This window comes from Gossypium raimondii, chromosome 10, assembly GCF_025698545.1.
Source record: "Gossypium raimondii isolate GPD5lz chromosome 10, ASM2569854v1, whole genome shotgun sequence".
NCBI classification, from domain to species: Eukaryota; Viridiplantae; Streptophyta; class Magnoliopsida; order Malvales; family Malvaceae; genus Gossypium; species Gossypium raimondii.
The window spans coordinates 43,140,198-43,167,242 of record NC_068574.1 but is presented as its reverse complement, the minus strand read 5'-3'; the positions used below and the strand labels follow the sequence as shown (position 1 = coordinate 43,167,242).

The following is a 27,045-nucleotide window of genomic DNA, read 5'->3' as shown; positions in this document are numbered from 1 at the left end:
CATGAAGACATTTTCCCCATTCATCTTTTTTGGTTTCGATTTTTTTAGGAAAAAAGGAGAATGGTTTTGTTTGTTAATTTTGATTACTATGCGAAACCATGAGAATTGAAGCCATATAAAAGAAGAAAGTGGGAAGGGTTGAAAGAGGGAATATTTTTCAAAGTTTATTATTAAGAAAATTATTTTTCAATTGTGTAAGATTACACTCATAACTAATTGAATATTAAGTTTCAGTGTTTTTTTTATCGTTAATTTGTCGACACATTTAGAAATTTTTAACTAGTCTATAATTTTTAATATAATTTTATAGTTTTTTAATATTTTATAAGAAAAAAGTAGAGGTCAAATTGATAACAGTAGTAAAGATTGAGAGGCTAAATTTGTCATTGTAAATAATTTTTTAGTAGAGCTAACTGAAAATGAGGGGCCAAATTTAAGCAAATAAAAGTAGAAAGACAACCCACACAAATCAACAAGTACAGGGATTATCCTCATAATTTAACCTAAAATATATGTTTTGCTCATTGACTAGCTCTTTAAATGATGCATTTAATACATGATAATGCAAGCTTTGGAGGCTTAAACCAATTTGACAAACCACGATCATCTTTCATTCCAGTTCCCATAATTTGGTATCTTCTACCAAAAACAGTACGGCTACATCAATCTAAAAAGTCAATAAGTTGAGAACGGAATAGCTGCAAGCAACATAACAGGTTCCTTATTTCATTTTTTGCTCTGTAAAAAGAACATGGCGATTTACCCGGGGATCATACTTGCGGAACTCGAGTTTCTCAGCCACTTTCTTAGCACTTTTCCTCTTCACGTAGAAGAATCCAGTCCCTGCAGCCGAGACAAGACGGATAAACATAAAAGTCTTTTTCTTCTTGTCGCCCATCTCTATACATACACAAGAAAACACCAACCTAATCAGAAGGAACGGATGCATTTTTATAACATAAACAGCACAAAACATCCATCCTTACATGCATGTTGTATATACGTATGAAGAAAACCGTACTTATTATGTTTTGTCCACAGTTATAGATGCACACAATTTAAACATGGCATCGGAGTGAGTGAGCAACGGATTTGAGTCCAAATGCATACCATGAGCAACAAAGAGGTCCAATGATAACACATAAAGCCCTCCACACCACACCATCATATCCCGCATCACTCAAAACATATTCAAGTGTTTACGGGCGACCAACAAACCTAGTCAAGTTGACAATTTCTTTTACAGAGTCCACCTCAGTGTGAGTAACTTAGAGATTCTATGGACAATGAATTTTATTTAACTTAGAAACTTTGCAGAAGGGGGGGGAAAGTTATAAAGTGTTAAAGAGACAAATAAAATGCTCAAACTAAATTTGGGATAAAAAAAAACAGATTGCTGCTGTTGCAAATAAGAATAAATTAAGTCGGAATTTATTCTAATATTCAGGGGTTTAAGACTCTTTTAACGAATCTAAGGTCTGGAATTCCCTTTGACGAGTTCCACTTGTTCATTATGGGTCATCCCACGAAAGCAACAGAAACAAAGGGAAAAGTTCAGTTAAGTCAAACAAATTTCCTACAAATCATCCAGTGACTCGATCCGTAACTTGGGACTGTAACACAATGCCTTGACAACCCTGACTCTCCAAGAGAAAATCATAAAAATAATCACCTGGTTGCTAATCAATCATCATTTCAGCAAAGTTTACTAGCTTCACCTAAGCAAGTCTAGAATGCAAAGTAAATCCTTTACTTCATTATAGCAATCCCCCCAACCCGAGCAAATTACGTAATATTCAATGTCAAAACATCCTGTCCATTTCAAAACAAAAATGGATTCTAGCAATAATTCAGCATTGACAATCAATCACCAATTCTTTCAGGTTTGAAGGCATTATCTAAATGAGCCAAGGGACATTGCTCAAAATCATGCCTTTCTTTGTCATATCCAAACCCAACCCAACCCAACCCGACAATTTAAGTTTGATCATTAATGCCAAACATGTATAGTAATATAAAGAACCGTCACTCGAATTGCAATAGGCAAAAGAAGGAAAAAGGAAACTTCCTTTGCAACAATGAAACGGAAAAGAAAAATGAAATCTTTTGCCTACACTTTTCAAGGGGTAAAGTCAATTCGAAGATCTCTACAAATTTCAGCAAATTCAACATTTTCTCCATAACAAAACAGAAGAAAAACTAAGCAAAGAAGAGAGCTAAGGAAGTCACTTTAACATTAAATCAAATCACAATAATTTAATTTAACTTACCCTTAAATTGTCTCGGAAAATGACTGCTTTGGTGATTGGCACAAAAGAGAAAAGAAAACTGAAGAAAGCAAGGGTTTTGGGATTGGAAGCATAAAACCCCAAAAAGAAACATGGAATGACGTAAATACCCTTCAAAGCAAAAATGAATTACCAACCAACTCCACCGTTTACATCTGTTCAAAAAAGCCTTAACTCTTCACTCTCGAGTCCTTTACAACCCTATTCTCTCTCTCAGTGTTTAAGCGAAAACCCATTACTTGATCAAGGTAAGAGATTAATTCCCAGTAATTTTTCCCTTTTTTTCATCTTGATTGATGAAATTTTGACATCTTTTCATTGTTGGTGCAGAAAGAAGCGATCTTTTTTTTTATTTCTTTCTGGGTTCGGTGGCGGAAATGGCGAAAGTGGTGGATGCGACGGGGGAACCGATCCCAACGTCGTCGGTGCTGATGTCATCAGCAAAGCACATAGAGATTAAATGTATGTCCGAAAACGTGGAGTTCCTCAAGTGTAAGAAGAAAGATCCCAACCCTGAGAAATGTCTCGATAAGGGCCGCCAAGCTACTCGCTGTGCCCTTGGAGTGTAAGCTTCTTCTTTCTTTTTTTTCAATTTTCAGTTTTTCCCATTTTGAATTTCTTTGTGGGTTTTTATTGCTCAATTGGTTCGTATATGATAATGTTCGAATTGAAAGGGAATTAAAACTGGGAAATGAAATTAAGTAGGAAAATGTGTGATAATTAGGATTATTGGGTTTAATATCTTTGTAATGGAAATTTTGGAACAGGTTTTTTAGGAGGTTTTATACTATGAAAGTGTGGTTAAAAGGATAGGGATAGGTCATTTCTCTCGAAAGTATCCATATCGATATAGGTATGGGCATATCCGCGAGAAGCATAGGGTTTATCTCTTTGGGTAGGCGGCGCGGGGAAATGATCATCTCTCATTTGGTAACTTTGTGTTTCAATTAGCAATGGAAACTTCAAATGAATCCATGTTAAGTCTCCCTATGATTAGGCGAAATAGATTCATGTGTAACCGAGCCATTGAATCTGATGTTTTTTCTTCCTCATTATGTTAGTTTGATTCTTTTTTAGATCTATTTACTGAAAACCAACTGAGTTTTAATAGGTTTTCGGCCTTCTGTTTGTGTTTGATTGTAACAATGGGGTTTCCCACTTCTCCAATCAAAGAGTAAGCCATTTGCCGCATTCACTTGATTTGGGTTTATAGCATTTTGTAGCTTAAAAAATGCCTCTGAACACTGAATATTTTGCGTTTCTTACTCTATGTTACTCGAACTTGGTTCGTGTGTCAAATATAGGTATGTTCCATCTTTATTCTTTTAAGCTTTTCAATGTGTTTGGAGGAACTTAGGTGAATCCTACCGGATATCTTAAAAAGCACATTTTTTTTTGGGGGGCTCCAAGCATTACTCGAATAGGTGACTACATTGTGCATTACTGTTACCCTTTCCCTTTCTTTTTTAATCTAAATTATGGAATGTTGGACCGCGTGGTGCAGGCTAAAAGATCTGTATCAGAGATGCAAAGACCCCATGGAAGCTTATGTGGGATGCATGTATTACTACACAAATGAGTTCGATTTATGTCGCAAAGAGCAACAAGCCTTTGAGAAAGCTTGCCCTTTGGACTGACTTCGGCTTTCAGCAGCAGCCAGCAGCCAGCAGCCGGCACTCATCAAACACATTCTCTTTTCATGCTTGAATTATGAATAAGTTAGGCCCAGTTTGCATTGAACAAGAACTGTCCCATTATATAGGCTTTCAGCATTGCATCCCCTCATGTATGGATAAAAAGACTGTTCTTGCCAAAATTCTCTTTTTTCTATTTTCATCCGAAAATGACTCCATTTTTTTAAACATAATTCATGATGAGTGTGATTCGTACATGATCTTCTTCCCTTCATTCATGCATATCTTTTTTTTTTCTTTCTGATCAGCTGCTAAACATAATTAGAGTTTCACATGTATAATAGCAAAGGTATGCAATTGCACATTAAATCAAGATTCAAGTATAATTTTGAGATTTATCTCTTTATAATTTGTTTCTTATTCGTTAGTAATATACCTAATAATCTCACCATTTATTTAACATTAGTTTCTAATGTTGCATGTGATTTTACGTGTTTAAGTTTTTATAAATTAAAATAAATAATATTTTATAAATAAAATTTGAAAATAATATAGAAATTTAGAAACGTATTAAAAAGTAAATTATAATAATAAATTAAAATTAAAAGGGTAAAACAAAATGTATAAATTATAATAATGATTCATGATAAGTACGATATATATTTACACTAAATTGATTAAATGTGAAATATATTTGCATTAAATAAATAAACACATTTAATAACAGTGATTAAAAAATAATTATTGAAATCTTATATGGTAAATTTCTTTTACTTTAAAAAATATCTCACCCGTTTAATCTTCATGATATTTACATTTAATTAATAAACACATTTAATAATAGTAATTAAAAATAATTATTGAAATTTTATATGATAAATCTTTTTTTCTTTTTTAAAAATCTCTCATTTGTTTACAACTTAATAATAATAATAATAATAATAATAATAATAATAAGGTAAAAAGAAAGTATAAAAGAGTAGTTTAGATGTGTTCATGGGTTGGGTTCGAGTCGAGGCTAAGTATGATATAAACATATTTTATGCTTGCTCAAGTCCGGCCTGATCTGAATTTTGGGCTTAAAATTTTTTCCAAACCCATCCATATTTACAAAATGCTAACTCAAGCCCATTTTAGGCCCACTTATATTATTTTTTTTATTTTTTTAAGATATATTTATATTGTTTTATATTAATATTTAATAATTTTTTACATTTTTTATTTATTGAAAATTTTTATATAGTCATCTTAATATTTTTTTAATGTTTACATTAGAGTAATATTATATATTTAGTATAGGTTTATTTTTTTAATGTGCTCTAAATTACATACTATATAAAAATAACATAATATAAAGTATTATAGACTTAAAACAAGTCAAGTCGGGCCAATTTTGGGCCTTAAATGTTCAAACTCAAGCCCGACTCATATTTTAAACAGGCCTAATTTTTTTTGCCCAAACTCATATTTTTGGCCTAATATTTTTACCCAAATTCTCCCAAATTTTAGGTGGGCCTTCAAGTCTGGGCAAATAGCCCAGCCCATGAACAGGTCTAGAGTACTTGCTTTGCACGAAATAAACAACTTATAAAAAATTTAATTAAAATGATCTTGCATATCTTTCCGATGCTATTTTCGTCCAAATATTTCTTTTGAGATTCGATGCTACAAATTGATGTTATTTATAGATCTAAACTTAAATTTTAATTGAAATATAAGTCTAATGCTAATTAAGTGATAATTAAAAGATAAAATCAATCTCTATTTATATACTTAGATTTCTATTCAAGTTATAACTTTAGTTTATTATGTTAATAAATATGAAAATAAAAATACTTAATAAAAATAAAAAATCAGAATTTTTAAAATTATATTTTAACCTTAATTATTAATTATTTTAACTTATTGATAGTGAGTATCCTTAGACATTTATTCAAGCTATAATTCTATTATAGAGTTAAAAATTGGTCACAACTTGTTTTTAAAGAGTTATAATTAATAATTCTAAATTAAATTATAAATATTTTTAAATGTCAATTTAGTAATATGGTGAAAAATAAAAGATATTCTCATTAGTTAAAAAGTTTTTCTAAACTCGTGGTTTTATGTAAATTATAGATTATATATGATAACTTGGAAGGAGTTGAGTTTATAGAATTTGAAACCAAGCTTTATGATATGTTCTTATACATGCTTATAATGGCCATCTATTTATCCATCTATCTATCTATACTTATATTAAATATTTATTAAGTTGATGTCATAAGTTAATTAGACTTCAATTCAATTGTAAAATTATTAAATTACCTTCTCATATATAAATTAAGTTATATTTTTATGAGGTTATTTTATTCTTTTATATAATAAATCAATAAAAATTTGATAATAAGATTTAAACCCATAACATTTAACTTTGTTGTTGTAATCAAAGCATCAATTGATTTTTATATGAATTTTAATATATTACATTTTTCACCCACATTGTAGATGTTTATCTGAGCTATAGTTACTCATCAATGAAAGTCTTAACTCAATTGCAAAATTACCAAAATCCAACAACAAATATTATTTTGAAGTATTTTTATCTTATTTTATTTTATATAAACTCTAAAAATATATAAAATAAACCGAATTTATAAATGTATTAAAAAAGATTTTCTACCCAAATCAACATAATTTAATGATTCATTTGTTTTGTTCAGACCGGTCTTAAAATTGGTTATTTGAGTCTTAGAAAATGTAAAGAAAAAAGAACCCCAAGTTTTTTGGGAATAACCAGAGCCAGAAAAAAAAGTTCCGTTGGCAATATGTTTTCTTTTTTGGTGAATAATCCATTGGCATAGTATCACTCGAGAAAGCATATGATCTTTTCTTTTAGAGAGGAAATTTTTTTTATTTAGGTTTTTTCCCCTCCTAAAATTTTTATGTCCTTTGCTCAAAAAGTGAAGTTTAGAGCTATGTTTCTACCTTGATTTTAAAATCTTTTGAAATTTTATTATTTTTTTAAAAAATATCACAATTCATGCCAAAACTTTTTGGTTTATATCATGTAAATATAAAAACAGTATATTTAATCATGATATTAAATATCTTCTTTTATTAAGGGCAAAAATGACATTTGCTTTTGTTCTAGTATTCATATTAAGTTTTTCATCAACTAAACCAGGCGTCGTTGTTGAAGTGAATAAAGTTGTAAACCAACCGAACTCTGAAATATGATGGGAATCATAATAAACAAGCTTACAAAGAAACACTACATTATGGCGTCTGTTTTATGTAATAACCTTTCTGATTTAATTTAAATTATTCTTTTTATAAAATTATACAAAATCAAAATACCCCATAATGACAATTTTTACTTGTTTCTGATATTGAAACCTGAAAACCATAGAATTAGACCAAACTGGATGCAAAATTTGTTTCAAGAAAAACACAAATGAGTTGGTTGGTTGAATCCACTCCTTGAAAATTATTAAATAGATGAATTGAAACTAAATCCAGACTCCACTGGTGAATATGATTATGATTACTAACTCCAAAATCCACCACCCCCAAACCCATCATACACAATATTATCTTAAGTAAATTTGCATATAACAAAGATTTCATATCAGTTAGCAACTCCCATTAAACAAGAATATACTAAAGAGTATTTAGATAAATCCTTTCAGGATTAAAGTAGACTGCTACATCAGTCTGAAATTGTATCTCTAAAATCATTCAAAACAAGTTGCAGAAACATATCAACAGACACTTCAAAAACCTGCTAGACTCCATACATGTCCATAATCTACCCACCACTACCACATGGTACTACTTGTACGTAAATATAAAGCACCGGACAAACACACTTACAGTTTCCAGCAGTAACCACGTGCATAGAGCCATGAGAAGGCAGCATCATTTGGAAAGCTGCTAGCGAGGACTGCAGACACATATGCATACATATTCTAACTTTAATTGTTGCACAAGAATCGGTTCAAAGTATCAAATCGAGTATGTATACCCAGAGGCCTTTAAGAAACAGAAAGTTGGAAAGCACCTACCTCAAAGATCGTGAACGAGACCTTGAAGGACTGCGACCGACACGCCTTGGGCTCTTTGACCTGCTGCTCACATGATCTCTCTCATCTTGTAGACTCTGACCATTCTCCCTAGGACTAGGGGACCCCTGCTTGGTTCTGTATTCCCTGTCCCTATCACCATGAGGAGAACGTGGAGAAAGAGACCGAGAAACAGATCTAGATCGCCTGGGAGAGCGATAATCATCTTTTGCCCCACGATCCCTTGACATGGATCTGGACCGACTGGGAGAGCGATAATCATCTCTCATGGCACGATCCTGAGAAATTGATCCAGACCGCCTAGGGGAGTGGTGATAGTCTTTCCCCCTCTGATCCCTGTCTCTAGTTTCATGTGAAAAAAGAATGCATAAGAAACTAATACACCAAAAAAATTAACACATAATGACTGTCAGGGCAAGCAGATATATTCAGTTCATATAGAAAAATTAAAAAGAAAGTATAAAAGGAGCATTTCCATTCTTCATAAAGGCAAACCTTCTTCCAATGACAATGACAACAATTTTTTACTAGCATCCTCGCACAAATCAGCGGATTAAAATATTGACCTTCACCTGTACCTTTCCAGTGTTTCTGAACAAAAATAAACACTTGGATCCAAAAAACTGAGAGTTAAGGCTCTAAAATGTTGTACTGGTTGATCAGCATCTGACAACTTCATAGCTCTCTTTGCCCCAACTTTCTAAACCTCAAATTAACTTTTTCTTGTACACTGCCAACAAATCTCTACCAGTAAATACTTTGATTGGCTTCCTTTGTTTGAGGATGGTTCTTTCTTTGACCAAATATAAGCTCTAAATTCTCTCTTAACTGGATAGTATATGAAAAGAAGATATCAAACTTAACAAAATTTTCTCATGGAAAACAAAAACACTAATGAGAAGCTTATATGCAAAAGGAAAAGATAAGATACTCCTGGGATACTAATCATCTCACAAACATTTTAGCTGGTCAGTTCATTCAATGGCAGCAAGCCTGACAAACCCAAGGTCAAAAAACAAGACCTCATGCAATTTGTAGTCAATGGCTGGTGAAGGTGGGATTATGGATAATACTTATGGAGAAGCTTTGATAGAAAATCAAGTTGTCCATCACTTTATGATCTCTTTAATCTTTATTAATCCAGAAGTCTTTAGGAATCTCTTTTCACTTTACTATCTGCATAAACAAGGCCATCACAGCAAATATTATTTTGATTCACAGGTGGTTTTGCATTGTGTCTAATTGACAGCGATGGTCTGAATCAAAAGAAAGGGTAAATGAAATTCACAGTTAAAAAGCTCTACAACATTAGATATGTAAAAGAGTAGAGTTAGGCAACAAAAAGAACAGCCACTAATAACACATTAGAAGAAAACCACAAAAAATTTCTGATAAGTAAATTTCAAACCTTGAATCATGCCCAGCAGGTGAAGGTGAGCGAGAGTAAGCTGTGACCACAAACAATAATTGAGCTCACGTTAAGAAAGAGAATTATCCTCCAAAAGCCATTACATAGTAATTGAAAAGGTCAAGATAAATGCAAGGAGCATAAGTGTTTAACTGACAGCGATATCGGCGTCTTGGGGACCTAGGCGGTGTTCTCCTGCTTCCCCTATCTCGACCACTTTAAACAGAAATGAAAGAGTAAACAATGATTACCACATCAGCTTTTTATTCTAAGACTTAAGAACAAAGAATATAACCATTGGTGTGCATAAGAGAGAAATGTGGTGTGGCACCTTACACGGGCAGTCATACGCATTTCTTGGGGAGTCTTTCTATTCTCCTCAGCAAAAACAATTCTTATCTCACGTCCACCAATAACTTGATGGTTCATTCGTTGTTTTGCTTCAGCCGCATCTTCACCATACCGAAACTTCACAAAACCAAAGCCCCGTGGTTCCCTATAAATTCAAATCATTAAATCATTACAAGCATAATTAAAGAGTAGGAGACCTTTACTGTTACTAAAAACAAAATATCTGCAGGTCATCAAATGGATACAAAAGCAATTTCAGTAATGAACATTATTATGCTCTTGCCTTGTACTCAAAGCAGTACAAATTTCAACATAAAAATAGAAGCAGCAAAACTAAATGATGAAACATCAAAGAAAAACAAACACACATATGAATACAGAAGCAAGCAATAACATACCCTGTATAATAGTTTTTTGGCAGATAAACGTCCTTCACCGGACCATACCGTTCAAAGGGAACCCTAAGATCTTCAGGCCTGCACAGCACAATGAAATTAAACTTTTATAAATCCATTTCTCGATAAGGAAACTTACTATGGCACAAATGTCAGTTCATAAGACTCAACAATTAAACCGAAATTACAAATTTCCTCTCTTCTAACACATACTCAATAAGAAAAGTAATTGAATAGAGAAAACCCTAAACAAAATTACAGTTAAAATCAGTATCGATAAGAACAAATGGAGGGCGAGAGAACCGTAAACAGTTACAAAGCCCCAAAATTTGAACCAAATTTTCAAATTTCCTCTCTTCTAACACATTCATAGGACAAGTAATCGAATACAGAACCCATAAAAAAACTAGAGTTAAAATCAGTGTGGATAAGGATACGCGGAAGCGGGAGAGATGTGAATACCTAGCGTCGAGAGGGAGATTGCGAATGAGCAAACCAGAAGGGAGTGGGGAGCGGCGACGGTGGTCACGGTGAGATCGCTGGCGATCGCGAGGTTCATCGTCGTACCTCTTCCTTCCACGAGTGGGACTCCGGCTACGACGACGAGGACTGTAGCTTTTGCTCCGGCTCCGATACCTCCCCATCCCGTACTAAACAGAAAAATGAAACCCTAAACCAAACGAAAACAATGAAAAATGATAATAAATGAAGAGGACGGCGTGTTTGCAAAGTTTTGGAGGGAGAAGTGCACTTCTTTAACATAGGGAAAGAGATAATAAGCGAAGGTTGAAATTAATAAAATAAAAATAAAATTAACTGCTGCGAGCCCAGAGTTAAAAAACAATAAGGGTAAACTACACAATTAGTCACTATATTATGGGTAAGCTTTTCTTTTGGTCACTTAACTAAAATAAGACATAATTTTGTCATTAAACTATTTGGAATATTTCATATAAATCACCGAACTATTCTAAAGTTTTTTATTTAACTCATTGGACTGTTTATTTTTTTTAAAGAAAAAGAAGAGTTCTGCTAGTGAGCTCCAAGTGACAATTCGACATCAGTACCTATCGACGAGTAGAAAAACATGCCTTAGATCTAAGTTGATTTGATGGTCAGTGTCGAAGATCGGAGAAAAAAGTTTGTTTGAATTTTGGTTCGTAGATTCGTAAGGTCTAAAGTTATTTTGTAAAAAAATAAATTATAGAAGAGAAAGGAAAAAAGAACTTTTGATTGGTACAAACAGTGTGAACAAAGAAAGCCATATAACATCAATTTTAATAGCCCAGTGATTTAAATGGAAACTTTTGAAGAGATTAGTGACCAAATTATAACTTTTTCAATTAAATGATTAAAATGAAAACTTACTTATAATTTAGTGACTAATGGTGGAGTTTACCCAAAAACAAATAAAGTGTAAAATTAACTATAGTGGAAGCCAATGGCTCAGATGTTGGGCTTGTCTGCTCTCGTTTCATAAACAGAGGCCCATTTTTTTTTTAACAATTTTATAGTGCAAATGTTCTGCCCAAGTTTACTATTTAAACATATGTGGTCTAAACATACCCTCTGTAGGGTGAGTAAAACTCGATTCGATTTAAAAAAATTAAAAAAAATTAAATTTCGAGTTAATCGAATTAAGTTATACGAATTGTTCGAGTCAACACGAATAAGTAATTCGAGTTTAAATCGAGTTGAATTTTGCATTTCAAATAACTTGAAAATTTGAATAATTCGAATAACAAATTGGTGTAAATACCTTTTTGGTCCCTTTCAAGTTTGAAAATGAGCAAATTGATCTCTCTCTCAAAAAATTACAAAATATTTTTCAAAAATTCAAAATATTTTTTTAAATTCAAAATATTTATAAAATTTCAAATTTTATATTTTTTAAAAATTATAAAAAAATCAAAAAGAACTTAAAATATATAAAGAAAGTTAAAAATTCTAAAATAATAATTTTAGGACCTAAATAAGTTAATTAATGATTCAAGTTTATCATATTAAAATATATATTTTTAATTTGCTTTGAAAAAGTTTTCAAATATATATGATTTCAAATTTATGTACATTAACATGAAATTAGTTATATTGTAATAAGATTTTAATTTAACATGTTTACTTTTTTAATTTAACTCAAAAAATTTCACTTGATTTGGCTCGATTCGAATTTCATTTCACTCAACTCGATTCAAAAAAAATTCAAATTGAGTTAGGATGATAAAATAGGGCTCGTCAACTCGATTAACTCGAAATTTTTTCACTCAATTCAATAAAACGCTCACCCCTAACTGCATTTGTAGAGCTAAAAATGGGGTACCTATCTCATTTTTATAACATTGAGATGTAATTTTTTAAACCATAAATTACACATTTAAATTATACTTTGGCCATCAAATTTAATTTGTTACTAAAAATCATTAACGTTATCAAATTTTCACATTTTAGTAACTTTTTCTTAATTTATATTCAACAGACATATAGGAATTAGAAGATCAAATAATCCATTTACCATTTAAGCATAAAAGAATAATAAAGTAACTAATAAAATAAATCCAAAATACTAAAATCAATCAATTTTGTACTTCAGTTTCCACTTCAATAATAAATACGTTTAATAAAAGAATAATGGTAAATTAAAAGGTAAAAGTATTATGGACGCTCTTGTATTAAGAGTTAAATTGTATTTTGCTCTTTCTACTTTAAAACGAGTCAATTAATCCATATATGTAATATTAAAAGCAAATAGGCCCTTTAATTAAAATTTTCATCAATTTTTACTATTAAAAACTGGTCTATATATATTAGCATGAGATATAGTTAGCACACCATGTATAATCGTCTAGTTATTCTGTTTGTCATACTAGTTTTTAACTGTAGAAATTGATGAAATTTTTAACAAAAATGATCATTTTGCTCTTTTATCTTATGCAAGGGGCTAATTCGCCCCTTTTTTGAGTGAATGGGGCAAAATGCAATCTAACTTCTAATACAAGGGTCTCTATAGTACTTTTACCACTAGAAATTCTACCACACATGTATGCATGTGGAAATCATGTATTTAGAACACATGGTTGCTTTTATAATTAACTTATATTAAATATAAGACTTGAAACTAATAATAACACATATGCAATATGTACCAAAATTTAAAAAAAATAGTTTAAATCATGAGGAAAAGAAATTTTAAATAGGTAAATACGTTATATTAAGAATATTAAATGCACTCCAATTGTTCATCATAACATTGTCATTTTTTTTAGTTTGTATCGAGTTTACTTGTGGCACTAACTCAATTGACGGCGTTAGCAATAAGATTATGACATATCCACGATATGGGTGAAAATAAATTTATTAAAAGTTCATATAAAACCAAGAGTTACTTTAGTTGAGATGATAAATATGAGAAAGTGTATTTTTGGTGTTTTGGGTTCAAATCCGATAATAAGCATGAATTTTTTTCTAGATTTTATATAAAATGAAAAATATCTTTAAATTAATATTTATTGCTTTGTTAAAATAAGAGTATTTTGGTTTAATAATTGAGTTGAGACTCGATTATGGATAATACCAACTCAATCAGAATCTTTATATATAGTGTAGATATACATTTTAACTATAAACCATTTAGGGCAAATATGATCGCATGGCTTACTCACTCAGTTCTCATCGCATTCAATTGTGTCAATTAATTATTATGTTACAGTGTTATGTTGGACTATAAAATTCATTATGTTGTGTCTTTTTCGTAACTAGTATTCTTACGTTAAGTGCGTTTCACGTGAATATGCGTATTTAATTATTTTTATTTTTAATGAAAAGTTTAATTTTATATAATTAATACATTAAAAGATAAGTAAATATATATAAAAGAAGTATGCATAAAGACTTGTTTTTCTCTAATGCTTAAAATATGAACACATTGCATATCCATACTTTCAACTCTTTAAATTTTATTGTCTTAATCTCCGACAAAATTATATAAATAAATGAGTTGTTTTATAAATGAATTAAAATTAATAGTTTAGGTTTAAATCGTTATTATACCAAAAAATAAATTAAATAATAATTGAATAATAATGTTACTTTGAGTTCTAAAATAAATAATCTATATATTGTAAGTGTTGATTTTTCTTTCTTTGATAGATAGTTAGATTATATACTTCTAATGTCCATATAACATAATGAAAATATTAATATTGGTTCATAAAACATTGGTATAATAATTTATTTACTCCTTCAACTATTTTACTTCTCATCTTATTTAATCTTTAAACTTGCAACAAATATCAAACTCAAACCGGTGAAAACCGCAAACCGACGAACACAAGCACAAACCTTTCAACATCTACCCAGTCCATTACAACCCCTCTTTTCTCTTTTAAGAAAGATGACAGCAATTGCTGGCTTCACCAAAACACACAGCAAACTACTCTTCATAAGACAAATCCTTTGCAAACTACGTCAGCTGCCTTCCACAACATACTATATCCACTTCCCGAATAGGAAATGGAAAAAATACTTCGTCGGCCAAATATCTGTGCACTGGAAGATATACTCGCTTCTGGCAGACGTACGGCGACTACAACACAAGATCATGCTATTCCAAGATGAGCAACACTGGCTGCCACTACCATATATTAGTTAATACTCTCTCTCTCTATATACATACTATATCAGTTTCAACTTATTTGATCTTTACCAAATTATCTAAAGGTGTATTATTATTATTTTTAATTTATCTAATTATATTAAATAAATTAATGTTTAATTATTATTTTGTTAGTATCTAATTAGTAATATATCTATAAATTATTATTCTAATGTCAATATAATAATATAATAAACAATAACGACTATTCTCATCGAATCAAAAGTTTTTCTAAACTCATATTTTATTTATATTATAGATCATAGATATATTGTGATCTGCTGTGTTGTGTTATATTACTATCTATGTGTGTCTACTGTTGTGTAAGAATATTTGTTATGCAGCAATTTGTATAATTTAAAAAAACCAAATAAAGTTGGTTTTGTTGGATTTTGACTAAATTAACTGAAATTAAGATGAAAAAGTCGATTTTGTCGGTTTTGAATTTTTAGACCAAATTAATCGATTCCTCAACCCTATTAAATTAAGTAACATTATTGATTTTTTTTTTTTTTGCTCACATAGCGAATTTAAAACCTTACAAAAGTAATATATATCGACCTTCACTCTTTGTCTTTGGAAGAGTGTTGATGAATTTTAAAACTCAAATTTAGAATTGGAAACCCTACAACTATAGATTCTGTAATAGTTCGTTTTTTAGTGGTGTTGAAAACAGTGGTTTTGGAACTACGATTTCAATGATTGAGTTTATAAATATTATTATTTAATATTTACAAGTTAAATATAGTGTTATTTTAAATTTTGATTTAATAGATTTTATTAATTGGTCAGTTAGTCAAAGTACAAGTGGTTTGTACCGAAAGTTAGAGGTTTTGAAAAATAAGGTATCGGTACTTCGTTTTCATAAACCGAGCTCGCAAATATTTAATAAAATATTTACAAATTTATTGTATAAGTGGATTGAAGTTTGATCCTAAAATTTTGATGATTTGATAGTTAATTAAGGATAAAAACTAAATCATAAAAATTATAAAAGTAAGTCACTATTGATTTTATTAATTAAATGGCTTATTTAGTAAATGTGCAAGGACTTATATGGTATTTAGACCATAATCCTATAACATGATGGACAGTTAAGGCTTGACTTTTATTTATTTTATATGTTAAAATTTTATTAATTAAAGTTATATGTATATTAAACATTAAAGAAAACGAAAACCATGAAAATCATATCATCTTTCTTCTTCCTTTATTGTCGTTTTCACCATTAGAGAAGATAAAGGTTCAGTCAAGCTTTTTCTTATGCATATCAAGAATCGAACCAATCGGTAGATAACCAAGGAAAAAAGAAAAATATGGATTAGTCCCTAACCTTTCTCATACTGTTGTTTATACCTGATAAGTTCCTATAGGGTATTTATATTTAAAAATATGTTGAATGTACTTAAAATTTGAGTTTTTAGTATATATATGATATTTTGAAATTGTACTCAAATTGGTACAAAGGTGAGAAAAGAATTGAACTGTAAAGAATTGTCTTTCTATGTTAATAGAGCTCGGATAAATGTAGGATAAGATACAATTGGCATGCCAATAGGGTCGATTACGCACTAGTACGGGATATGTTTAAAAAATTATATGGAGTAAAAGATTTGATGGAGATATCACTATTTACGTCGGAATCCTGCATTTGTTGCGGATTATCGAGCTTTGACTCGACAGAGACTTTGGTGTGGTGTAGTTATCACTCTATTGAGCTATTTGGTGTGGTGGAGGGATGATACATTGCAGGATATGATATTTGTGCCTACGGGCTTTGCACCACGGTGCCTTGGTGTGGTGTAGTTATCGCTCTATTGAGCTATCTGGTGTGGTGTAATTACCTGCATATCTATATCTTATTATTTAGTTCATCTGGCTAACTTCATAAAATAAAGAGTATTTATTGATTCCATGAGATACATGGAAATGGATATGTTTGAAATGCATGGAAAATGGATATGTTTATATGGTTATTAAAATGCTAGATGATTGAATTGAACGAATGATGAGTATGTATTTAACAATTACTTAGAAATGATATCGAAATGAATGGATAGTTAATAGTTTATATGTATGAAATGCTCACCTTGTAAATGTGATATGTTGTGACAAGGATATAGATAAATTAGTTAAATTAATGTGATTTGAGGTAAGTTGTTTTAATCCAATGAACTTACTAAGGTTATTTAAAGCTTACTCCGTTTCATTTTTTGTAGTTGAATTTGTGGAACTCGACAAATTGGATCATCTTGAAGATCACACTATCCAACCTTCGTTTTGGTATACCTTTAATCGTTCAACTCGGTGATCTGGCATGTAAATAGGAGTTGAATTGTATTTGTGTTTTGGATTGAAAGTTAAGTGTTTAATGGTATTGTATAAATTATGTGTGCTTGTTGGCATGTGGTTATGATATCTTATGGCTTGGAAACGGTAATTTTGAATGTAATTGTTAAGTATGTGAGAGGAAGTATATATCATTATGGGGTTTTGGTAAGTTTGATGATATGGAATGATAAAAAATGTGAGATTTTGTTGGTTACTATGGTATAACATTTTGATGATTAAATTGGATGTTATTAGTATGACATGTGAGCTTATGCTTGTTATCAAATAATAGGCTATTAGATTGGCATTATGGTCAACTTTTAGATGCTAGAAATTTGGCATTTTGATTACATATAAGGCACATGAATGACTATGTGTTAAACTAAGCCTTATTGGATAATATGTTTTGACATAACAAATTAAAGTGTTTTTTAATATAATTAAAGTTAGAGCAATTTCTTAAAAATCAAGTTGAAATGGTTTCAATTGAGTCAAACTTTTTCAAATATGTTTTAATCATTTTCAAACAAGTTAAAATTGCTCTAGGACAAAAAAGCATCAATACTTTTTGTCTAAGTATTGACATTTTACAAGATATCAATACCCCTCTAATAATCGATACCAAATTGACATCCTGCCATTTTCAAACCCTGGTAGGTATCGATCCAGTATCGATACTTTTCTTAAGGTATCAATATATTTCCTAAGGTATCGATATTCCTGCTCCAACGGTCACTAAAATCAACATTAATTGCAAAAAATATTGATACCATTTTAGTAGGTATCAATACTTGTTGCTGCAGGTGAAGTTAGTGACTTGATATTTCATCCTCAGCGGCTACGTTCACTTCTACAACAACCAAAATGGCTAGAAATCAATTAAATGGCATAAATACCATATTCCAAAGGTTTAGCAACAACAAGAAACATGTGTAAAGCTTAAAGATCAATTAAAACAACCTAAAGCTTAATTCTTGCATACATTTTCGTATAAACATTTGTGAGCTTTCATTGTATTCATTTAGCTCAAATGTTATTCTTTGTATTTGTGCTTAATTGGAAAACATCCCAATCTTGTAAGGATTGTTTCTTTGTTTTCTTATTTGTTTCTCTTTGAGAGAGGGTTAATTCTTAAGGTTTGGGTAAAAACCTTAAGAGAGTTGTATCTTCAGATTTTGGAGCATAAATCTTAAGAAAGATTATAAGGTTAAACATTATCATCAAAGGTTGCCAAATTAGCAAATTTGGGAAAATCCTCAATTGTGGTAAGCTAAGGTAGTGGAGTAGGCAATTGGGGTCGAACCGCTATATATCATTGTGTTCTTTGTTGCACAATTTTCATTGCTTCCACCAAAACTTATCAAAGGTTTATTCAACTTCCCTATTGGCGATCTCAAGTTGGTCCTTCAGAGCTAAAAATTGGTATCAGAGCTGCCTCTAAAGATAGTTTAACAGCCAAGAGAAGATCCTTGGAGAAGCTCGAAACGGTCATCAACTTATTTGACAACAATGACATCTACTTTTGGGTCAATATTCCTTGGTGAGTCTCAATCCATCAATAAACCTCCTTATTTCAATGGTGCAAATTATTCTTATTGGAAGACTAGAATGACCTTGTTTATACAAGCCAATGATTATGTCGTGTGGTACATCATCAAAGATGGTCCAACCATACCTCAAAAGAAAAAATGAGAGATATTTTATAACAGCCTGATTTTTAGTAGTGTCAGAAACAGTGGTTTAAGACCACCAAATTCGACGAATAAGCTCATAAATTTTATTATTTAGTATTTACGAGTCAAATGTGGTTTTAGAAAGATTTTTGAATTAGTAATTTGTATTTTATAAGGATTTATTTAATTAAGTGGTTTTGAAAATCAAGTATCATGACCTTGATTTTATAAACTAAGCCATAAATATTTTTATAAATATTTACAAAATATCATTAAGATAGTAGTAAAGTTTCGTTAGAAAATTTTAACGTTTTGATAGTTAATTAATTAAAAGGACTAAATTGAAAGAGATACAAAACTTACTAATTAGAAGAAATAGTGATCAAATGGCTTGATAATTAAATAAGGGGGACTTAAGAAGCAAATAGGCCTAAAATAAAGGCATGAGATGGCATAAGCAGGAAATGAAACAAAATAAGATGATTTAGGGTTAAAATAGTCATTTGGGAAATTAAGATAAAAATAAAACAAATGGCCAATTGTAAGCTTTTAAATTTCTAGACATTTCTTCCCTCAATTTCAGTCTAAAAATGCCATTAGAGAGGGCTTCATAAGCTGGTTTCATATTTTGCCATATGTGAGTTCAATTCTTGCCTTTTTCTTGGAATTTTCATGTTTTTAAGACTTTTACAATTAGGTCCAACTATCTATTTCGTTAGTTTTTGATTTTATTGGTGATTTTGAAAGTTACCATTGATGAAGAGTGAATGTTTTTGATGAATTAACATGGATTTAGAGCTTTAATTTTGTTGTATGATGATTTTATAAACCGATTTTAATAGATATTGATTTTGGGACCAAATTGTGGAAAGGTTAAATATTAGGGTTTGGTATTGAAATTTTGAATATCAAGAACTGTATAATAGCATAGAATATTTAGATAAATTATCAATTGAGAAAAATTAGCTCATTTGATAGACTAATTAGTAAGGGACTAAATTGTAAAAGTTACAAAAGTTGGGGTAATTGTGTAATTTTAAAAATTAGGGTATTAATTGTGAAGTGAATTGGAACTGAAATATATGATAATGAATGAATAATTTTATATTTTAGATCAAGAGGTAGTAGATATTCGAGAAAAGGAAATTAGCAAAATAGTCCCTGAGCTTTTACAAATCTTACAATTTAACCCAAGTAAGTTTGTATGGTTAAAATTTAATGTTTATATATTAAATTGATGCTTGGTATTATGTATTTATTAATATCTATTGATGAAAGTAAAATATTGTTAAAATTATGAATTTTGAATTGAATGCTCAAAACGAATGGAACGCGGGATTGAGTACAATTGTTCTGTGGCGAAAGATAGTAAAGAAAGAATTGACGGAAAAAAATTTCCCAAGTAAATTGAGGTTCAGCATTTGTTACGAACTTTCGTGTTTACTTTTCGTTTAGCTCCCATGAGCTTTTGTTTAACTCGTATGAGTTTTCGTTCAACCCTCATGGGTTTTTGTTCAGCTCTTTTGAGCTTCTATTTAACCCTTATGGGTTTCCGTTCAGCTCTTACAAGCTTCCATTCAACCCTTAAGGGTTTCCATTTAGCTCTCAAAAGCTTCTGTTCAGCCTTGGGGCTTCTGAAAACGATGTACTCATATCCATAAGCCGTTCTAGATCGGATCAGCACAACAAGTCACATTATCCAGCTCATTCCAGTAGTCTTTGAAACGTACATTATGGTTTATATGGCATGTATAGGGTTGGTGTGTATTTAATGAAAGTTAGCTTGTATAAATGTTATGAATGATGTTTTGTTTACATAAACAACTTAAATATGTATGAGTAGTTTTATCATGCTTGATATATTTTTGGATGTGACTAGTTGATGGGTAAATTATAGGTAGGTTGGTGAGTAAGTTGATAAAATATGATTGTTGTAAGTAATCAAATAGGTGAATTGTTTAATGTGGTAGTTTAGAATGTTAGGATATAGATGATAAAATAACATTTTTAGAACTAAGAATTGGTTGTATTGAAGGTTTTGTTATGGCCTATAAGTATGAAATTTGAGGTGTTTAGGTTGAAATCAAGAATGGGTGAAAAGTATGGCCTTAAAATGGCCTAATTTCATCCACACGAGCAGAGACACGGGCGTGTGTCTCAGCTGTACGTGACACACGGCCTAGCACATGAGTGTGTGGTCTGGCCGTGTGTCCCCTACATCATTTAAATTGAGAAACAGAATGCCCAGGTATTTTCACACGGCCTAGCACATGGGCGTGTGGCTTGGCCGTGTGACCCCTGCACCTTAATTTCATATCACACAGCCTAGCACATGGGTGTGTGGCTTGGCCGTGTGACCCAAGTCAAAGATTTACACAGGCATGGACACGAGTTGGGACACGGCCATGTGCCTTACATCGAATGCCCCATGTGGGGATGTTAGAGGTGTTACTTTTAGTGGTATCAAAGCCACGATTTAGCCGATTCTCGAACTAAACGTTGCGTGTAAAATGTTTAGAAATAAATACCATATAAATCTGTGATAGTGTGATGTGTATAATCCGATCTAACCTTTGTTTTCTTATAGATTGTAAAGATGTCAAAAAGATCTGAACGTACTGATAATGATGAAGTCAATAGTAGAACACAGACATCTGAACATGGGACAAGTGTTGGCTTTAAAATGCAATAAGAGTTTTTGAAGATGTAGTTCTAAAGATGATCCAGTGAAAGTCGAGTTTTGGCTTTAAAATACAATAAGAGTTTTTGAAGAAATAGCTTGTTCTCCCGATGATTATCTGAGATATGCTGTTTCATTACTGAAAAAAGAAACTTATAATTAGTGGTAAACAATAGTGGCTGTAATCCCAAAAGAGAAAATCTATTGGGAATTCTTTTAGAGTGAATTTAAAAAGAAATATGTCGGCAAGAGGTTCTTATACAAGAAAAAGAGAGAATTTCTTGACCTGCCCCAAGGAAATAGATCGGTAGCCGAGTATGAGAGGGAATTTGTAAACCTTAGTAAATATGACCGGGAAATTGTACCAACCGAAGAAGAAATGTGTATTCAGTTTGAAGAAGGGTTGAATGATGAAATCTAACTGATGATTGGGGGCACTGAAATACGAGAATTTTGTGTTCTGTCAGATCGTGCACAAAAGATGGAAGAGGTGTACAACAGAAAAATGCAACGAGATAGATGGAATAAAGAGTCTTACAAAGGAAGTTCCTCCAAATAATTTTCAGCATTACCTACGAAAAACTCTAGAGATGACTTCAGTCGAGCCACCTCAATGCCTGAATGATCAAATAAAAACAATGTGACTCAACCTGATTATGGGGTATTTACTAGACCCGCTGCTAGTGTGGGTAGTGTGCAAAATGTTCCTAAGCTTAAATGTAAATATTTTGGGAAATACCATCCTAGTGAATGTAGAAGTAAAGTGGGGGTTTGTTATAAATGTGGAGCCATTGACCATTTTATCCAAAATTGTCCTCAATTGCAAAAAAAAGAGGAAGAGCAGAAAGAAAAGCAAGTGGCTACTTTCCAAAGAAGTAGACGTTCGGGGCAAAATAGTACCACTAGAACTGCTCGGGTATGAAAGATACTGCTACTCGGTCAGAAACTAGAGCACCTACACGTACTTATGTCTTATGCCATCCGAGCAAGAGAAAAAGCTAGGACTCCAGATGTGATTGGTAGTACATTCTATCTTTTTGATGTTACTGTATATGTATTGATTAACCTTGGGTCTACGCATTCTTATATTTGCACCGCTTTAGTAACAGAAAAGAAATTGCCTATTGAACCTATCGATTATGATATTCAAGTTACTGATCCATTAGGCCAAAGTGTAATAGTTAATTTAGTGTGCCGTAATTGTCCATTGAAAGTGAAATGCTGTGAATTTCCTGCTGATTTGATGTTGCTACCCCTTTGGGAATTTGATGTTTTTCTAGGAATAGATTGGTTATCGATGTATGATGCTATAGTAAATTGTAGATAGAAACAGATTAATCTAAAATGTTAGACAGGAGAGGTGATTTTCATTAAGTCTAAGAATCCGAAAGAAATTGTTAGAATTAATTCAGCTTTTCCTGCTCAGAAATTGTTGCGTAAAGGTAATGAGGCATTTCTAGCCTACATTCTTAATACTCAGAATTCTGAATCAAAGTTAGGATAGTTACCAGTTGTTAATGAGTTTGCTGATGTATTTTCTGAGGAATTATCGGGTTTACCACTAATCGTGAAGTGGAGTTTGTAATTGATGTGATTCCTAGAACGGATCCGATATCAGTAACACCATATCATATGGCACCAGCTGAATTAAAGGAATTAAAGGCATGGATTCAAGAGTTATTAGACAAGGGTTTATTAGACCGAGTATGTCTCCTTGGGGTGCACCTATCTTATTTGTGAAAAAGAAAGACGGTTCTTTGAGATTGTGTATAGACTACAGACAGTTGAACAAGGTTACAATTAAAAATAAGTATCTTTTGTCACGTATCGACGACTTGTTTGATCAACTGAAAAGGTACCGTGGTGTTTTCAAAGATAGACCTTAGATCCGGATATTATTAGTTGAAGGTTAAAAAGTATGATGTGCCAAAGACTGCTTTCAGAACTCGGTACGGTCATTATAAATTTTTGGTAATGCCATTCGATTTGACTAATGCCCCTGATGCTTTCATGGATCTAATGAATCAGATTTTTCAACCTTATTTGGATAGATTTATGGTTGTGTTTATCGATGATATATTAATCTATTCGAAGATAGAATCCGAGCATGCACAACATTTGAAGATTATACTGCAGACCTTGAGAGAAAAGCAGTTGTATGCAAAGTTTAGTAAATGTGAATTCTGGCTTCGTGAGGTTGAATTTTTGGGTCACATTGTATCAGCTGATGGGATTTAAGTTGGTCCGAGTAAAGTTTTTGTTATGGTGAATTGGAAAACTCCGAAAAATGTTTCAGAAGTGCGAAGATTGCTAGGTCTAGCAGGCTATTACCTACATTTTGTCAAGAAATTTTCGATGATTGCTTTGCCGTTGACCCTATTATTACAGAAAAATGTTGAATTTTTTTAGTCTGATGAGTGTTAGCAGAGTTTTGATCAGTTGAAGAAAATGCTGAAAGAAGCTCCGGTCTTGACTCAGCCAAAATCTGGTGTACTGTATGTTGTATATAGCGATGCGTCTCTAAATGGTTTGGGTTGTGTGCTAATGCAATCAGGAAAGGTAGTGGTCTATGCTTCTCGACAATTAAAGCAGCACGAGAAGAATTATCCTACACATGATCTTGAATTGGCTGCAATCGTATTTGCTTTAAAGATTTGAAGACATTATTTATATGGTGAGAAATGTTATGTGTTTACAGATCACAAAAGTTTGAAGTATTTAATGACTCAAAAAGAGTTGAATTTGAGATAGAGGCGGTGGCTAGAATTACTGAAAGATTAGGATCTGGTTATTAACTACCATCCAGGAAAGACTAATGTGGTTGCGGATGCACTTAGTTGAAAGTCGTCATTGTTTGCACTTTGAGCGTTGAACGCTCATTTATCTCTTAATGAAGATGGTTCTGTATTAGCAGAGTTGAGAACGAAACCTTTGTTCCTCCAACGGATTCAGAAATTGCAAGATAATGATCTAAAATTGATGTTGAAATGACAGATGGTTCAGGACAATCTGAGTTCAGAGTTTAGCATTGATGATAGTGGTATGTTACGTTATCGCAATAGAATTTGTGTTCCATATAATTTATATTTGAAAAATGATATTCTTTCTGAAGCTCATAGTAGCATGTACTCTAATCATCCGAGTAGTACGAAGATTTATTGTGATTTGAAACGGCTGTACTGGTGGCTAGGTATGAAATGGGAAATTTGTGAGTTTGTAGCTAAGTGTTTGATTTTTCAACAAGTGAAAGCGGAACATCAGATACCAACGGGTTTATTACAACCTATCATGATACCTGAATGAAAGTGAGAACATGTCACGATAGACTTTGTATCTGATTTACCTGTGACTCCGAGAAAGAAAGATTCTATTTGGATGATTGTTGACAGATTGACTAGGTCGACACATTTTATCCCAGTCAGAACAGACTTTACACTTGAGAAGTTAGCGGAATTGGATATATCAGAGATTGTGAGATTACATGGTGCTTCAAAATCTATTATTTCAGATCGAGATCTGAGATTTACATCGAGATTTTGGAGTAAACTACAATAAGCTCTAGGCACTAAGTTAAATTTCAGCACAACATTTCATCATCAGACTGACGAACAATCAGAACAAGTGATTCAGATTCTGAAAGATATGTTGAGATGTTGTATACTCGAGTTTGGGGGTAGTTGGGAAAAGTATTTACCGTTGGCTGAATTTGCATATAACAATAGTTATCAATCCAGTATAAATATGACACCGTTTGCAACTCTTTACGGGAAGAAATGTAAGACAGTAATGGGAAGAAATGTAAGACACCCTTGTATTGGTCTGAATTGAGTGAATCTAAACTAGTAGGAGTTGACTTAATCCGAGAGACTGAAGATAAAGTTCGGATCATCTGGGACAGCTTGAAAGCTACTTCTGACCGTTAGAAATCAGATGCAGATTTGAAAAAGGAGAGAGATAGAATTTTTTGTGGGTGACTGAGTATTCCTAAAAGTTTCACCGTGGAAGAAAGTATTATGGTTTGGTAGAAAAGAGAAACTAAGTCCAAGATTTGTTGGACCGTAGGAAAGTATTGAAAAAATCTGTCCAGTAGCTTATAGATTAGCTTTGCCTCTGGAACTTGAGAAAATTATAATGTGTTCCATGTATTGATTCTAAGACGGTACAGATCTGATCCTTCACACATAATTCCTCATAGTGAGATTGAGCTACAGCCAAATATGATGTATTTGGAAGAATCGGTGAGAATTTTAGCTCGAGAGGTTAAAGAACTGCGAAATAAAGGAGTACCGTTAAAAATATTGTGGCATGAAATTTCCTAAAGGGGAGAGAATTGTAACAACCTGATTTTCAGTGGTGTTAGAAATAGTGGTTCGAGACCACCAAATTCAATGAATAAGCTCCTAAATTTTATTATTTAGTGTTTAAAAGTCAAATATGGTTTTAGAAAGATTTTTGAATTAGTAATTTGTGTTTTATAATGATTTATTTGATTAAGTGGTTTTGAAAATAAGGTACCGAGACCTCAATTTTATAAACTGAGCCATAAATATTTTTATAAATATTTACAGAGTGTCATTAAGGTAGAATTAAAGTTTCGTTAGAAAATTTTAACGTTTTGATAGTTAATTAATTAAAAAGGACTAAATTGAAAGAGGTGCAAAATTTACTAATTAGAAGAAATAGTGATCAAATGGCTTGATAATTAAATAAGGGGGACTTAAGAAGCAAATAAGCCTAAAATAAAGGCATGAGACGGCATAAGCAGGAAAGGAAACAAAATAAAATGATTTAAGGGTAAAGTAGTCATTTGGGAAATTAAGATAAAAATAAAACAGATGGCCAATTGTAATATTTTAAATTTCTAGACATTTCTTCCCCCAATTTCAGTCTAAAAATGCCATTAGAGGGCTCATACAAGGGACAAAATGAATGATTTATGAATAGTTTCTGTTATGTATATTAAATGATATGAGTTATTTGTATTTGATCTGAAAAGTCCGGTAATGCTCTGTAACCCTGTTCCGGTGATGGATAAGGGTTAGGGGTGTTACATCTTTGTTCCAAAGAGAAAAAATGAATGGAATGAGGAAGATAGGAAGAACATGCAACAAAATGCCAAGGCAATGCATACTCTATTTTGTGCACTTGGTTTGGATGAGTATAATAGAGTTTCGTCTTGTTCAATCGCCAAGGAGATATAGGACAAGCTTGAAGCCACCCATGAAAGCACTAGCCAAGTGAAGAAGTCTAAACTTGGAATCATTACTCTCGACTATAAAACTTTTAAGATGAAGCCTGAAGAAGATATCAAGGAGATGTCTGATTGGTTTACAATTATCATAAATGGATTGAACTCTTATGGGAAGATTTATCCAAATGAAGAGGTGGTAAGGAAGGTGCTTCATAGCTTACCTACATCGTGGGAAGTCAAGGTTACCGCAATTGAAGAAGCAAAGAATTTAGAAACTTTGTCATTGGATAAACTCATCGGTTCTTTATTTACACATGAGATGAGGCTTAACAAAGTGATTGAAGAAGAAAGAGTTATGAAGTAGAATATTGGTAAAGCT

General features: G+C 31.9%; 4 protein-coding genes across 5 annotated transcripts; 2 read left to right on the top strand and 2 right to left on the bottom strand.

Moving 5' to 3' along the window:
* Window positions 1-448: 448 nt before the first annotated feature.
* On the bottom strand, window positions 449-2,394 carry LOC105777805 (uncharacterized). Its single transcript, XM_012601286.2, has 2 exons — window positions 2,271-2,394; window positions 449-900 (listed from the first exon to the last, which is right to left on the bottom strand). The coding sequence occupies exons 1-2, from the start codon at window positions 2,380-2,382 to the stop codon at window positions 722-724; spliced, it is 291 nt and encodes a 96-aa protein (XP_012456740.1). The 5' UTR covers window positions 2,383-2,394; the 3' UTR covers window positions 449-721.
* LOC105777804 (NADH dehydrogenase [ubiquinone] 1 alpha subcomplex subunit 8-B) lies at window positions 2,372-4,179 on the top strand. The gene is made up of 3 exons (XM_012601285.2): window positions 2,372-2,536; window positions 2,619-2,853; window positions 3,793-4,179. Exons 1-3 carry the CDS (start codon window positions 2,413-2,415, stop codon window positions 3,923-3,925), a joined length of 492 nt encoding a protein of 163 aa, XP_012456739.1. The 5' UTR covers window positions 2,372-2,412; the 3' UTR covers window positions 3,926-4,179.
* A 3,383-nt stretch (window positions 4,180-7,562) lies between these two features.
* On the bottom strand, window positions 7,563-10,901 carry LOC105777263 (serine/arginine-rich SC35-like splicing factor SCL28). 2 transcript variants are annotated; one of them, XM_052622291.1, is made up of 7 exons: window positions 10,603-10,901; window positions 10,144-10,221; window positions 9,726-9,890; window positions 9,552-9,610; window positions 9,395-9,434; window positions 7,969-8,322; window positions 7,563-7,847 (listed from the first exon to the last, which is right to left on the bottom strand). In XM_052622291.1, the coding sequence occupies exons 1-7, from the start codon at window positions 10,782-10,784 to the stop codon at window positions 7,838-7,840; spliced, it is 888 nt and encodes a 295-aa protein (XP_052478251.1). In that variant the 5' UTR covers window positions 10,785-10,901; the 3' UTR covers window positions 7,563-7,837. The 2 variants fall into 2 exon arrangements, with proteins under 2 accessions (XP_052478251.1, XP_012455872.1); XM_012600418.2 differs by having other exon boundaries at window positions 7,969-8,328; window positions 10,603-10,900.
* An 11,541-nt stretch (window positions 10,902-22,442) lies between these two features.
* Window positions 22,443-24,133, top strand: LOC105775516 (uncharacterized). The gene is made up of 2 exons (XM_012598028.2): window positions 22,443-22,787; window positions 23,903-24,133. Exons 1-2 carry the CDS (start codon window positions 22,443-22,445, stop codon window positions 24,131-24,133), a joined length of 576 nt encoding a protein of 191 aa, XP_012453482.2.
* Window positions 24,134-27,045: the final 2,912 nt, after the last annotated feature.